This window comes from Bos indicus, chromosome 13 (assembly GCF_029378745.1).
Source record: "Bos indicus isolate NIAB-ARS_2022 breed Sahiwal x Tharparkar chromosome 13, NIAB-ARS_B.indTharparkar_mat_pri_1.0, whole genome shotgun sequence".
NCBI lineage: Eukaryota > Metazoa > Chordata > Mammalia > Artiodactyla > Bovidae > Bos > Bos indicus.
This window is the reverse complement of record NC_091772.1, coordinates 31256721-31272044: the sequence shown is the minus strand read 5'-3', so window position 1 is coordinate 31272044 and position 15324 is coordinate 31256721. Positions and strand designations below refer to the sequence as shown.

Here is a 15324-nt window from a genome sequence, read left to right as displayed (position 1 = left end):
GAGGTGTCTGGAATGTTACACACACCTGGGCCTTGGCTTTCAGCAACGTTGTCCCCAGGTTTCTCCAGTTTTCTGGGGCACCCCTGGAGGAGGATGTTGAGATGGGAAGAAAATGTACTAACGTAAGACCTAACAGTTCCTTCTGTGGTACCCAAGACCCTTGTCCATAGTTTCAGTTACCTGAATGTTTTGGTATTAAGAGCTTACACGAACCATGAATGGTGGCCAGTGACGTTTGTGAGAGACTGAATCAGCAGATGGGATACATGAAGTGCAATATATTGAAGTGAGACTTAGTATTTTTGAGATAAAGATGCCTTTGGCTTTTAAATTTGTATTTGCAAGTATATACTGTAGGGAAGGGGAGTGCTTTCAGCTCTCCAGTCGCTTTCTTTAACCTTTGATATGCACACTCGCGTTCCCTTCTTGCTACTGAACTGGTTTTTCATATGCCCGAATAATAACAATGTGGTGATCAGTTGCTAATCTGATACAAGGGTGTATGTGTGTGTGTGTGGATTGAGATGCAAAGGCAAAAATCAGAAACTTGGTAGGTTGATTGTTTTATCACTGAAGATTGAATTTAAACATCATCGTGATTTAGTCAAGTGTTAAGAGAACAGCTCTTCAGATAGCAGATTATTTAAACAGCTTGATGATACACAACTCGGGAAGGGATTTTGGAGTTTGCTGACTTTCTTTTGGAGATGTGAGGGAAGTAGAAGGAAGAAAACAACTGGACTCAGTAGATGTTACATGATTTTAAAAAATACAATTTTACATCTAGGAGAGTAAATCCTAAGAGTTCTTATCACAAGGAAAAACATTTCTTTTGTATTTTTATGAGATGATAGATGTTCACTAACCTTATTGTGATAATCATGATGTAAGTCAAATACTTAGGGTTTACACCTGAAACTTACATAGAGCTGTATGTTGATTATATCTCAATAAAACTGGTGGGAAAAATTTTTAAAAAAAGAAAGAAGTATAGAATGTTCTGTAATGTTTGCTTAGAGACTGTTCATGGCACAGATTTTCTCTTCTGCCCTTTGAGGAAACATTTCCATGTGAAGCCGGTGGTGAGCTACTACCTAAGAAACTCCCTACAGAAATTATGTAAGAGAGATATATATGTGAATAAGGTGATTGCGCTGGAGTTTCATCTTTCTCTCATTTGAAAGGAAAGCAGAATGTGTCGCTGGCATTCGCTGCCAGGGGCGAGGTTCCTGCATTCACACTCAGCGTTTCTGTTTCCACAGCTGTGCCACCAAACATAGCAGAACTGAAGAATCTGGAAGTACTTAACTTTTTTAATAACCAGATTGAGGAGCTGCCCACGCAGATCAGCAGTCTGCAGAAACTCAAACACCTGAACCTGGGGTGAGTCTCCTGGAGGGAGAGGGGAACAAGAGGAGGAGGAGCTGGAAGCCGGGATGCCGGTGGGAGCGAGGGAGGGGTTTGCCATTTTCAGGAGCAGCAGATCTCTAATTTTTTCCCCATGTTTTAGGTTTTTAAAAAAGTTTTATTGTTTTAATACATCCTTTCAATGGCCTATATTAGCGCAAAGCTGTGTGCTAATTGAGAAGCTAATTGTTGGTGTAATAAGGGAGTTTATTTTTACTGTATTTTGTTTCCAATAAAATTTTATTTCCGTTATGTTGCCTAAGAAGGAACCTATTTGCATAGCTAGCTTGAACTGTACAGGCCAGTTGTAATATGGTTGCTTTTTTTTTTCTCCATATTGAGTAGAAATAGTGTCTAAAGCACCTTCCTTCTATGGAGGGAAGGATATGTTTTCTAACACTACATTGATTCTTAACAATTTTTCCTTTTTATATTTGAGAAGTTATCAATCCTGTATCTGTCTTTATACAAAGGTGAAGAGAGGAGTTTTGATTCAGCTGAGGTTACAGAACCAGGTGCAGTGAATTAATAGTAATACCTTGTGTTCTTTTGTTGCTTTACAGTTTTTAGAGTCCTCATACCAGTGTTTGACCCTCTTAACAATTGGGACTGGGGAAGGGCAGGCATTACGGATTTCATTGTGTGGAAGGAAGCCAAGCCTTTTTCAAGAGGTTAAGTGGCTTGCTCCTGATTGGTCCTCAGGTTAGTGGCTGAGCAGACAGAGAATCCCACTGTCCATCAGATACTATACGCGCCCCCCAAAACTTGGACTTCTGAATTCCAGCTTCATTGTTGAGCTCTTAAAGGATACTGTCTGCTCCAAGCCTCATCCTCCATGTAAAGTAATATATCATTAAATTTTAGTCATAAACACTGATTCAGTTAGTGATTTGCATGGAGTGGCTATAGGAGCTGGCCAGGTATTTGTCAATTTACTAGGAAGCAATTGTGAAAAACAAAAATCATTCATGGATTGATTTTTAGTTCATGTTTTTCCACTGGGAGTCTGGTTAGACGCTCTTCATTTGCTATTCACTCCGGTTGAGAGACAGTCTTTGTAAGAACTGTGAGCATTCTTTTCTCATAATGTCTGAGAGGAAGTAGGGTTTAGAAGAAGGGGAAAGTCACCTGATATGAGACAGCTTTCTCTGACATATACGGAGACTGTACTCATCTGGCAAACCAGAAAAGAAAGGCTCCTCTGTTTATATCTCTGTTTTGAAAGATTAAGTCCTAATATTTCATTTGCATTTAAGAAGGAAGCTAAAACAAGACATATGTAATGGGTTGGCCCAAATGAACTTTTTTGCCAACCCAATACTAGACATGTATTCTTTTTTTTTTTTTAATTAATTTTATTTTATTTTTAAACTTTACATAATTGTATTAGTTTTGCCAAATATCAAACTGAATCCACCACAGGTATACATGTGTTCCCCATCCTGAACCCTCCTCCCTCCCCATACCATCCCTCTGGGTTGTCCCAGTGCACCAGCCCCAAGCATCCAGTATTGTGCATCAAACCTGGACTGGTCTTCTTACTATTAAATTCTTCATCGTTTACTGAGGGAGTTGATATATATAAAGTACAAGAGAACCACCTAGGTCCGAGATGGTGGACAAGTTGACTTTCATTAGACCTCAAGCCTCAGTAAGTGCTCATTTTAACATACTGTATAAATGACACACCCATAGTTGCCATGGTAGTTCCTAGGTGGACCATAAAAGGTCAAAAAGTGGGTGGTGGCCCAATTTCTGGAAATCATGCCCCTTACCCAAAATAGTTGGGATAATCCTCCCATTCACTGGTGTATGAAATTACCCACGCCAATAAAAACTGGTAACCCCATACCCTGGTGCCTCTTGACTTCTGAGAGGGATGGCCACACTCTTGTCTGTGGAGTGTATGTCTGTCTGAATAAACATTCTTTCACCTAAAAAATGGTGCTAGGAATAGTACCTGGCACATTCATCATCATCATTGTTTTATTTATAGATTCATTTATCTTGGGACTATGTAAGTGCCTTTTCTACATGAGAGCCTTGCTCGTTTGAAGATCAGTGATGAATGTTGCAGCCTTAAGGATGGGGGCAGAGCAGCTGTCAGCGAGCAGGGAAGTGTGCAGCTGGATCGCTGACCAGCAGGAGGTGGTCAGGTAACAGTGGGGAAAGGGCCCAGGAGCGTGTTAGCATATAGGTGAGATTGGTGGAAGGATTCCTACAAGCTGTAGCAGTAGAGCTGAGACTCCGATACTGAGAGGACTGACAGGTAGATGGACGACATCTCTGATTGTGAAAAGGACTTATTTAAAAGCTCAGTATGTACATACAGTGGAATATTACTCAGCCATAAAAAGGAACAAATGTGAATCAGTTGTGCTGAGGTGGATGAACGTAGAGCCTGTTTGTTATAAGTCAGAGAAAAATACGTATTAACATATATGTGGAATTTAGCAAAATGGTACTGATGAACCTATTTTCAGAGGAAGAATAGAGACACCAGCATAGAAATGGACTTGTGGACCCAACAGGGGAAGGAGAGGGCAGACGAATCGAGAAAGTAGCTTTGACAGATAAACACCACCACATGTGAGACAGGTAGCTAGTGGGAAGCTGCTGTATAACACAGGGAGCTCAGCCCCACGCCCTGTGATGATCCAGAGGGGTGGGATGGGACTTGGGGTGGACGGAGGCTCAAGAGGGAGGGGACATATATATAGTTATGACTGGTTTGTGTTGATGTATGGCAGAAACCAGCACAACATTGTAAGGCAGTTATCCTCCAATTACAATAAACTGAGAAAAGATAAAAAGCTCAGAGCACCGCCTGTTCCAGGCGTTGCAAGTCTCGTGGTGTCCTGAGTGTAAAGTGTAAGGCGGGAGGAGGTGAGGCAGGAGATGAGGCCAGGCAGAGAAGCACTCATCTGTGCATTCGATGAGTGTTTCTGGAGCTCTCTGTTCAGGTGCTGGCCATCCGGCCCTCAGGGATCCTATATCACAGTTGGGGAAACAGCCTGGAAATAAGTAAATGTCCATTGTGGCAGGGAGTTGAGTGCTAATGGAGGGCCTTGTGTCAGATAAAGGAGCTCTGGTCTTAACCTGCTGACCACTGGGGAGTTGTCACCGGGAAGTGGCGGGTAAGATGATACTGGTATGAAAGATCACGTGGAGGAGAAGTTGGATGAAACCCACCAAGTTAGCGTTTCTGGTGAACCAGGGTAGGAACAGTGAAGGTGGGGAGGGATTTTATATGAAAAGCAGATACAAGTGGTAAAATTCATGAGGCGGTACGGATGGGACGATGGAGCTGAAATAGATGTATAGAAGCAGCTTTGGGGAGGACGGAAGGGGCCTAGGTTTTGTTCGGTTGAGTTCAAGGTGCTTCAGGACAGAGTTGTAAACTTTCCTTTTTAATCGAACACTTTTGAATTGCCTCTTTGTCGACTTTGAAGCTGTTTGCATTTTTGGCTCTTGCTGATTTATTGATTGTATAACACTCTCTGGATTTAATTACCTAGCTGTATGGATGGGGTTGTCAGAGTTTGAACCCAATTCCTAGTTCTCTGGGAGAGGGATTAAGATAGGTTTCTGTAAATGGTACTTTTTTCCTCAAATGGCATGAAGAATTTTATCTGTGCAGCCCTGTTTAAGGCAAGGCATGGAGGAGGACTCAGAATAAACAGACAATTTAAAAAAAAAAAAGTGCAGCAGAGCAGTTAGGCCACATGTAATCCAAGCTTCATGTTCAGCCAGATGTTGATTTTGAAGTTTTATATCCAATTTTCTATTTATTCTGATGATCCCCAAACCAGAGAGGATTGTAGGCCATCTGAATAAACAGAAGGATGATGCTCTTCATTCTTCCATTGTGTCATTCATTATGCAGAGTTATTTTTATTTTATTAAAAAAGTGTAAAGTCACATAGGTTACAAGGTGGTAATTATTTTGGGTATAACCTCATGGCCAAGAGCATCATGCCAACTATTCTGGGATATCTTGTTTTTTGCTATGTTTCTTGGCATGTGGGATCTTAGTTTCCTGACCAGAAATCGAGCCCCAGCCCCCTTCTTTTGGAAGCATGGAGTCTTAACCACTGGACCACCAGGGAAGTCCCTGGAATAACTTTTGACCTTTTGACCTAGTTAGATGAAGGAGCTTATCTTACGAAGATTTAGAAGTTTTCACTGAGCACAGTGTTGAGTGTTCATGGTTTTGGTATTTGTTTTGTTTTGCTAAGTGTGTGAGCAGGTCACTGTGGAGGTGAGGAAAAAATCTGCCTTTCAGGCAAGAAGGTTTTATTGAATCAGGAATCACCCCAGAGGACCTCTGGAGATCAGTGTTCCAAAAGAGAAGTGTTCAAATGGGCCTTCCTTTAGCTTTTGAAGAGGAAAAAGGGGAAAAGTGCCAGACATCCTTTGACTCTGGTTTTGTCAAGTTCTCCATCATATGCGGGCATCTTCCCATTTCCATATGCATTTGAAAAACGTTCACCTGCAAACAGAACTTAAACCATTGGGCATGGTTGAGTCATCAGGAGCTTTATCTTCTAACACCTGAATTGGTTGGAGAGTAAGCAGATGGGGAAGCCATCCTTGATGGTTCAGACTCCACAACGGTCTCCTTAGGCAAGCTCGTCTCTTTGAGGCTGACTCAGATTCTCTTTCCAGCTTCATGAAAAGCAGTTGTAGTTACAGCCATCATTTCTTGAGAACCTACCTGGGAGCCAGAAATTGTTTTAGGGGCTTCCCATGTCTTCTCTCTCCACTTTCTAGTGGTCCTTCTGGGAAGGTATCGCTAGCCTCATCTTCAGTTCAGTCGCTCAAAACTCGTGTCCAACTGTTTGCGAGCACATGGACTGCGGCAACCAGGCCACCCTGTTCATCACCAACTCCCAGAGTTTACTCAAACTCATGTCCATCGAGTCAGTGATGCCATCCAACCATCTTATCCTCTGTCGTCCCCTTCTCCTCCTGCCTTCAGTTTTTCCCAGGATCAGGGTCTTTTCCAGTGAGTCAGCTCTTTGCATCTGGTGGCCACAGTGTTGGAGTTTCAGGTTCAGGATCAGTTACAGCATTCATCTTACAGTTGAGGAAATCGGGTCTCAGAGAAGCTGAGTTACCCAAGGCCACCTGGTCAGCGAGCGCTGGAGCTAGACCTCCACCCTAGCTCTGTTCTGTCCTCTCTGGGCATCCTTGAGTGCTGGAGCTCTCGGAGGACGCCCTGAAAAGAGGCAGCTCCCATGTGTAGATGGAGATGTAGATGACCCCTGCAGGGGAAGGCAGCACATGCCACCCGTCAGTGCCAGGGAGCCAGGGAGTCACCCTTTGTGTGCGGTGTCCAGAGGTACAGGTCCAGTGGTAGCTGAGTCGACCCTGCTTTGAGACCTTCCTGATGCATTGTTAGGGCTTTCTTTCTGCCCTGTGGATTAGCAGGCCCAGTGCTGTCCCCGCTGCCGACTGCAGGGGCCTCTGCTGAGTCCCTGACACCTTGGAGGAGAGGGGAGTGGAATTGGTTTCTTGCTCAGGGAATAAAAAGAAGCTTCAGTTTAGTAGATTCTTGACATGCACAGGTGGATAGGCTCGGGCTTGCTCTAGGCTGGAGAGTGGACAAGATCTGTCTTTTTGGTGAGACGCTTCTTCCCACTAAGAAAGTCTGAAAGTGGATTTCTTGCATCTTATGTTTCAAAAGTGTACTTCTGGGTTTGGAAAGAAAAACTTTTTTGGTCATTTTCAAAAATGGGTAACTCAGAGAAAGATTTAAGGAAGGAAGCACTTGCTGTGTACTTCCGTGCCTTTCTCACTGTCTCTGATTTCTTTCCTTCAGTTTACTCAGCATCCTCACGTGGGGGTCCAGGAATCAGGGGTGCCTTGGCCTCCAGGAGTGCCGGGGGCTCTTACATACCTGTCATTCTCATCAGGAGAGTCAGAGGTCCTTGGTGCTGAACCTGTGTTAACCTGACACTCCATTGCCATGTTCCAGAGATCATTATAAGTACTGTTCCGCCTGCATTTCAGTTTTGGAGACCCCGTGAAACACTTGACAAAGATGTGCTTCACAAATTGTGAATTCACAGAAAGTATCAGTTATTAGGGCTTCCCAGGTGGCACAGTAGGGGAAAAAAACGAAAACAAAAACCCACCTGCCAATGCAGGAGATGTAAGAGATGCAGATTCAATCCCTGGGTTGGGAAGATCCCCTGGAGAAGGAAATGGCAACCCACTCCAGTAATCTCTGTAAAATCCCATAGACAGAGGAGCCTGCTGGGCAGTCCATGGGATTGCAAAGAGTTGGGCACAACTGAGCACAGCACAGCAGCAGCAGCAGTTCAACAAATTGTGCTGGAGGTTAACTTGCTAACTGTAAAGTTAACCTAAGATTTCACACCCATCAAGAGGTGGGCATCGCTTCTTTTCTAGTTTCTCTCTGCTCTCAGCTGTTTCCTGTGAAGCCTGTTTGGTGGGTTTGAATAGGATTGTGTGTCATGTGAGAAGGATTGGGGTCTAGAATTATGTTTGGCATCACAGCACCCCCCCACACTTTCAGTATTTGTCAGTCTATATTATTAAAAATTTTTTTGAAATCATATTTTAAGTGTATTCAAAGAGAATAACATTAAAAAAAATAAGAGTCTTACAAGTGGAACATAATAGAAAAATATTTTTCTTAGCTTTCCTTAGCTTTCATTGGAGGTGTGTATGTGTATGTGTTTAAGGGCTTGCTTCCCTGGTAGCTCAGATGGTAAAGAATCCACCTGTGATGCGAGAGACCCAGGTTCCATCTCCGGGTCGGGAAGATCCCCTGGAGAAGGGAATGGCAACCCACTCCAGAATTCTTGCTTAGAGAATCCCAGAGACAGAGGAGCCTCAGCCATGGAGTCACAAACAGTCAGACGTGACTGAACAACTAACACTTTCGCTTTTTATATATATATTAAAAATTTTTCAATTGTGATGTAAAGTACGGATAACATAAGTATACCGTATTTATGTTTCTGTGATTCAGAAGCATTACATGTATTCCCATTGTTTTGCAGCCTATCTCTAGAAGTTTCTCATCTTGCCATACTAAAACTCTATACCCATTAAAAACTCCCCATTCCCCTCCTCCCTCCCCATCCCCGGTCCCTGGCAAACTTGATTCTAATTGGAGATGGTACTGAACTACTATCAATAGTTGCAAAACAAAACAAAATAAAGTGATTTTTTTTTTGTCTCCCATTGGGAGGAATAAGCAAAATCAAATAAAGCAGAAGTCTGAAAACTATGAGACTTCACATGTATCTTCTGAGGTCTTATCATTGCTACACTTATAAAGAAGTTTTTCTCTAGAAGGAAAGATATTTTGTGATGTGTTTATTTTCTGTGTAAAACAGTGTCGGAGCACCACCATTGGAGAAAGTGACAGCTAAGGCATTTTCAAATGTTTCATGGACTTGGAAATCACCTGGCTAGAATTACTAGGCTGGTAAAAATAACATAAAGTGAATGGGATTACGGTTGGGTTTTCAGCTTTGAGCCCCTCACAGGTGACTCTGAGACTCGGCACACAGAGGTGATCTGAGTAGTCCATATACATACATGTTTTGTGTGTGACATTTTATATTTTTACCCCCAACAACAGCATGAATAGACTAAACACTCTGCCTCGAGGATTTGGATCGCTTCCGGCTCTGGAGGTCCTTGATTTGACTTATAACAACTTAAATGAAAATTCTCTTCCTGGAAACTTCTTCTATCTGAGTAAGAAACTTTTAATCCTATAAATCTCCTTAAAATGGTCCTCTGCATTCTAAAAGGGAAATTTATTTGCCAGGTCCCAAACTCCAAGAGAAATTATTGGACATATATATATTTTTTTTACTTCACATTCCTTTGAATGTTCCCTCATAGCTCAGCAGTATGTATATTTGATAAATTATGATCTAACACCATTGCACTCAAGTGGACTTGGTAATGTCATATTAACTTTATGATAGAAATTTTTGCCTAAATGAGATCATCTCACATTTAGCTAGAGAGCTTGACTGTCTTTTTAAAGAACATGCAAAAAAAAATTATATATATATATATATGTATATGTATAGTATGTGACTTTCTCATGTGTTGCTATTAATGATTTGAAGGCTTTTTGCCCAAAGATATTCCAATGAGTTACTTATAAAAATATACATTAATAAACCACTAGCAGAATTTTAAACATTTCTAGCCAAGATTCTTGTTATAAGACTTTTAAAAAGTATTCTTATTGATATAATCTGTTTCGTCTACAGCATGTCATCAGACACTAAGAAATCACCAGTCATAGATGAACACACTTTATCCTCTTATATGTAAACACATTTCTTGCTGCAGATGCTTGTGAAAAATAGGAAAAAGTGATTTTCTGAGAACTCATAAAATATTTAGGAGAGAGTTGTTGTCTTTAGGTGAATGTTCTGTTTTTCCAAATAGTGACATAGCTGGCCTCCAGAGATTCTGATTTTTCTGAGTTAGTCTCTATAAAGTTTCTTTTTTTTTTTTTTTAACCTTCCATATATACTTTATCAGGGCTTCCCTGGTAACTCAGCTGGTAAAGAATCTGCCTGCAATGCAGGAGACCCCAGTCCGATTCCTGGGTCTGGAAGATCCCCCAGAGAAGGGATAGGCTACCCACTCCAGTATTCCTGGGCTTCCCTGGTGGCTCAGACGGTAAAGAATCACCTGCAATTCGGGAGACCTGGGTTCGATCCCTGGGTTGGGAAGATCCCCTGGAGGAGGACATGGCAACCCACTCCAGTTTTCTTGCCTAGAGAATCCCCATGGACAAAGGAGCCTGGTGGGCTACAGTCTGTGGGGTCACAAAGAGTCAAACACAACTGAGAGACTAAGCACAGCATGTATTCTTTATTCCAGACTTTGTCAGGCCCATGAAACCAACTTTAGCATGTTTTCTTGGACCATGGGAGAAACTGCTTTTCTTACGTCTATTAACATACAATTCTGTTGAATTTTAAGACATTAGAATGTAGTTGAATACATGTAAACAAATAAAACTACATCTAATTATACTCCTTCCTTTTGGTTAAGGATGAAATGATGCCTTAGGGTTTTACCCTTCAGTGGTTTAGGGACTGATATCCTTGTATAATATTGTAAACAGATTTCTGCCTAAATTAGGGTTTTCTCTGTTTTTAAATTCCACTGCACTATTTTAACTCCTTCATCTTCATTTATTTTTGTGGTTAAGGCTATGGGAACAAGTAATATTAGTCTGATGATGAAAACAATGAACTATGATTCTGACCTCCATCACGAGAAAGCCTTTTGGTTCTTTATTTTTTGACCTAGTTCTCTTTATACAACCAAGCTCTTTTGCCCTGAGCATTGATATAAATGACACAGTGGCTTTCTTGGTTTCACTCTGGATGCAAATTGAGCCATACAGGTGAATCAGAAGTAATTGAAGAAAAATAGCTATCTTTTCTGAAAGTGAATTGAAACTCTGTGCCAGCAGCTGCCAGTGCCCACGAGTTGTTAATTATATCAGTCCTCTTGGATATAGATATTTTCCTGAACACACCAGCTACACAATAAGCCAGTAAATCTAAGTTTGACCTGCTGGTTATTATCGCGAGCCCTAGGTATGTCACAGGCTTTTCACCACACCAGGGTTATTAATCAAAGCTGACTCCCACGTATTGATCAGACCTCAAATGGTTGGGTTCCATGCCACCCTGTTTATATATTGCTGTTTAATTTGCAGCCACCCTGCGTGCACTCTATCTAAGTGACAACGATTTTGAGATCCTGCCGCCAGATATCGGGAAACTCACAAAGTTGCAGATAGTAAGTAATTTATCTAAATTCTTAGAAAATCAATTCACTCCTACAGCCCTTGTAGGAGTAGAATCAAGGCAATTTGAGCCAGAGTATGGTTTGTTTTGCAGGAATAAAAGCCACTGCTCTGTGAGACCATTCGTTGCCTGTCTGCGGACTCTTGTAAATAAATTGGAAGGATTGAGCCTTCGAGGAAGAGAGGGCAAGGGCGAGGACGAGGGCCTCTGCCGAGCGCCTCTTTATGTGAAAATTGTTTTGACACCCCCTTGTTTCTCTTCTATTTAGCTCAGCCTTAGGGATAACGACCTGATCTCGCTGCCTAAGGAAATCGGGGAGCTTACTCAGCTTAAGGAGCTCCACATTCAAGGGAACCGCCTGACCGTTCTGCCCCCAGAACTAGGTAAGGTGGCTGATGAATGAGCCGAGTTCTGGCTTTAATTATTAATAATGATCCCAGTGCAGAAGCTCTGCAAACTCCTCTCTCCTCTTCTCGGCGAGAACCCTCCACCCGGGCACCCAGTTCTCAAGCTTCCTAGTAGCATTTGTCATTGACCAGAGTTGAGCTGCTCTGGGTTTGACCTGCCCTGAGGCTCCGTTGAGCACCTGCAACTCCGAGCATCTCGACACTGCTGATGGCAGATGACCAGGCCTGGCTGCCTGCCTGGAGCCGTGGGAAGAGCCTGGCATGAGGAATAATGGTCTTACCTGGGGCTCCTCCTTTACCGTTGGTGATGATGGCTTTTTTGAAAGGAACCTATCACTCATTTTTTTGATCATTTAGTTTTCTATCTTAATCCCTTGAAAACTTTTTATCAAATAGTTACAGTATTTATGACAGTTGCTTAAAACTACTACATTTCCAAACATGAATTTGGTTGTCTCCTGATGCCATCTTCAGTGGGAACGGTTAACATGTGTTCTCATTGGGAATTCCTCAGTCCTCCTGCCGCGGCCCCTGTGTCTTACTAGGCTGCTGGTCATTCAGATGGCCCTAGGTGACCTTAACGACCTTCCTTGGAAATAACATCCGCACAGGTTCCTCTGTTATTGAGGTTATGTTGCTCTTCTAGAAAAGTTTCATGAGTTCTCCTGTCTTGCTTGTGGAGACTGTGGATGTCCTCTCATTTCTTCAATACGTTGAACTGTATTGTTTCTCAAACTATGACTGTTTGCTTTTTTGCTCCAAAATAGCACGATTTTATTTACTTGTTTATTTATTGCATTTTATTGAAATATAATTGATTCACAATGTTGTGTTAATTTCTCCTGTACAGAAAGTGATTCAGTCATGCATATATGTATATATATATTCTTTTTCATATTCTTTTCCATTATGGTTTATCACAGGGTATTGAGTATAGTCCCCTGTGCTATATAGTGGGACCTTGTTTATCCATCCTATATATAATAGTTTGCATCTGCTAACCCCAAACTCCCACTCCATGCCTCTCCTACCTGCCTCTCTTGGCAACCACAATTATGTTCTCTATGTCTGCAGAATAACACAACTTTAAAAAACACACTTGACCCAGCAATTCTTTGAGGAAGTATCTCAAATGAGTGGTAGTTATGAGGCCAGTTGTTATTAATGAGAATGTGAGCACCATGAGAAACAGGGTATATATGTGTTCCTGCTCTGTCCCCAGTGCCTCCCACATGCTGGGAACAAGGTAACTTCTCGAGAGATAAGTACTGAATGAGGTAATGATACGAAGACCTCAGATAGCAAGGTATTGGTTGGGAAGGCTACAAGCGGGCTGAGTCCGGCTTCTGTCCAGAACTGTGCTGTCCAGGAGAAGCCGTGAGCCACACTTCAGATGTTCATGTGACTCCTTTATGGGAAGATGCAGATACAGAATGTTACCATGGGCAGAAAGCTCCATTGGGCAGTGTTAGTCTAAAGGAAAAGCATTTCCTTGGTTCCACTGAACAAATACACAGTTTCACCCCAGCTTCCCCATCTTCTGCAGCTTCTTTTTTGCTGTTCAAGGTCTTGAGGAATTTGTACTGATTTCATTTATTTTATTTTTGGCTGTACTGGGTCTTCATTGGTGCGTGCATTGCTGCTGGCTCTAGTTGTGGCGAGCGGGGGCTACTCTAGTTGCAGGACTTGGGCTTCTCACAGAGGTCGCCTGTCTTGTTGCAGAGCACGGGCTCTGGGGCTTGAGCTCAGTAGCTGTGGCACACAGGCTTAGTTGCTCCTCAGCACGTGCGATCTTCCCAGACCAGGAATCGAACCTGTGTCCCCTGCATGGCAGGCGGATTCTTAACCACTGGACCACCAGGGAAGTCCAATTTGTACTGATTTTAAGGGCTGTGGAGTAACTTGGCACTGCCTCTTTGCTGGAATTTGAGTTGCCAGGGCCTGCTTAAGGAGCAGGCTCCAAGATCAAGAGATGTTAACAGGGTTTTTAAGGCAAAAAATCTTCTTGCCAAAAGGAAGATTCTGGACAGGTATTTGCCAACCATAGATATTGGTGTTAGGGATTCATGGGGAGCTTTTGCAGCATACAAATACCTGCTCCCTCCCCAAAGTACTGATCCAAATCTCCACCTGTGAGACTAACTCTTGTATAATTTGGTAAAATTCACTTAGTGCTTCTAAAGTCTGTCCTTGATTAGTGTGACAAGGAGAAATAAAAAAAAAAAAAAAAGGTTTTATTTCATTTTTTAAGCACTGAGGCAATATAGGGTATTGGACTAATCAGTGATTTCTATCAGCTAAAAATTTGGTAGAAAAATTCCTAGTTAAACCCACACATACCTGCCTACCTGTATATTTTAAAATGTCACATGATCTTCCTATTTAAATACTGCACATAGTCACATTTGCCTAACATTTCTGTTATGCTCCCCAATACCAAATAATATATATTTTTTATTCAGGGCTAGGGTTGAGGAGAAAGTCTTTAAATGAGTTTATATTTTCTAGCCATACCTGGAAAAACTTGGTCTCAGCATCTGCCTAGTGGCAGTTTTCCCAAACTGCAGGCAGACACTTAGCTGGAAATAAATGGTAAACCCCTGTCTAAACTCAAGAGGAAGACAGGTGATTAGTTTTGAACAGTGATTTTTTTTTTTGGGGGGGGGTATGCCGTGCAGCCTGTAAAATCTTGGTTCTCTGACCAGGAATCAAACCTGTGCTCCCTGCATTGGGAGACTGGAGTCCTAACTGCTACACCACCTGAGAAATCCCAGTGATTTTTTTAAAGTCAAGAATACGGTAATAGCTAGTATTATAATAAGTTATTATAATATGTATTAAGGTCTTGGTGGCAAGGCACTACATTAGATGCTTTTCCTGCATTATCTAAGAATAGTAAGCGGACTGTTTAGAGATGAGGAAACGGAGTCTTAGAGAGGGTTGGTGCCTTATCCGTAGGGACACAGAGTCTCAGAGGCAAGGTTTAAGCTCTGGCAGCTCGTTGTGCAGGCCCACGTTCCTAACCGCTGGGGCGCACTCCTGCCCATCTATGTGCCACTGAGAGGATTCCTAGAAAGCTGATTCCAAGTGTGAACAAAACACAGCACCTGCTTGCTTCCCCAAATGGCAGCAGAAGGAGGGGAGGTTCGCTGCGGTGAGTGCCCTGGCCGGCTGTGCGGGTCTGAGCAGCAGGACTGGAGTCACACTTGGCAAAATGAAAGTGTTGCAGGTCTGCTCTTCATGCGAAGCCGTTTGCACAGTTGTTCTGGTTCTCCCCCCACCAATCCCTCCACCCCGCATGGGGGAGCCACCCAGCCACAGTGGAGATGTCTTCTGTTTGTGTACCTGGTACCCAAGGCTGTTGTCTGCAGCTGCCCTGGCTGGTGGCTGAGCAGCCCTGGGGACTGTGGACTCGAAGCTGCTCTCGGTCCATCCTTCAGCATCCCGTAGCTGCAGGACTGCTTCAGCGTGTGTAGGGCAGATAATGATCTCTCTTCCCCTATGTATTTACTTTTTATACATCTGAATAAACAAGGTAAAGGCTTTCAAGACTTCTGTGGAATTTCTTTTAAAAATAAAATTGGAGTTTATTAACTGGAAGCCTCATCGGTAAGAGCCTTTGAAGGAAGCAAGGGAATGCGGATGAATTCTGACTTGTTGGGCCTAAGAACATGCAG

General features: G+C 42.6%; 1 protein-coding gene across 2 annotated transcripts in view; it reads left to right on the top strand.

The window, feature by feature from the left end:
- RSU1 (Ras suppressor protein 1) overlaps positions 1-15324 on the top strand; it is a 204845-nt gene that overhangs the window by 47996 nt on the left and 141525 nt on the right. For both annotated transcript variants that reach the window (XM_019973109.2, XM_019973108.2), the window contains 4 exons: positions 1263-1383; positions 9029-9147; positions 11150-11232; positions 11509-11623. In XM_019973109.2, coding sequence (XP_019828668.1) covers positions 1263-1383; positions 9029-9147; positions 11150-11232; positions 11509-11623 — 438 coding nt within the window. The remainder of the gene's footprint in view (positions 1-1262; positions 1384-9028; positions 9148-11149; positions 11233-11508; positions 11624-15324) is intronic.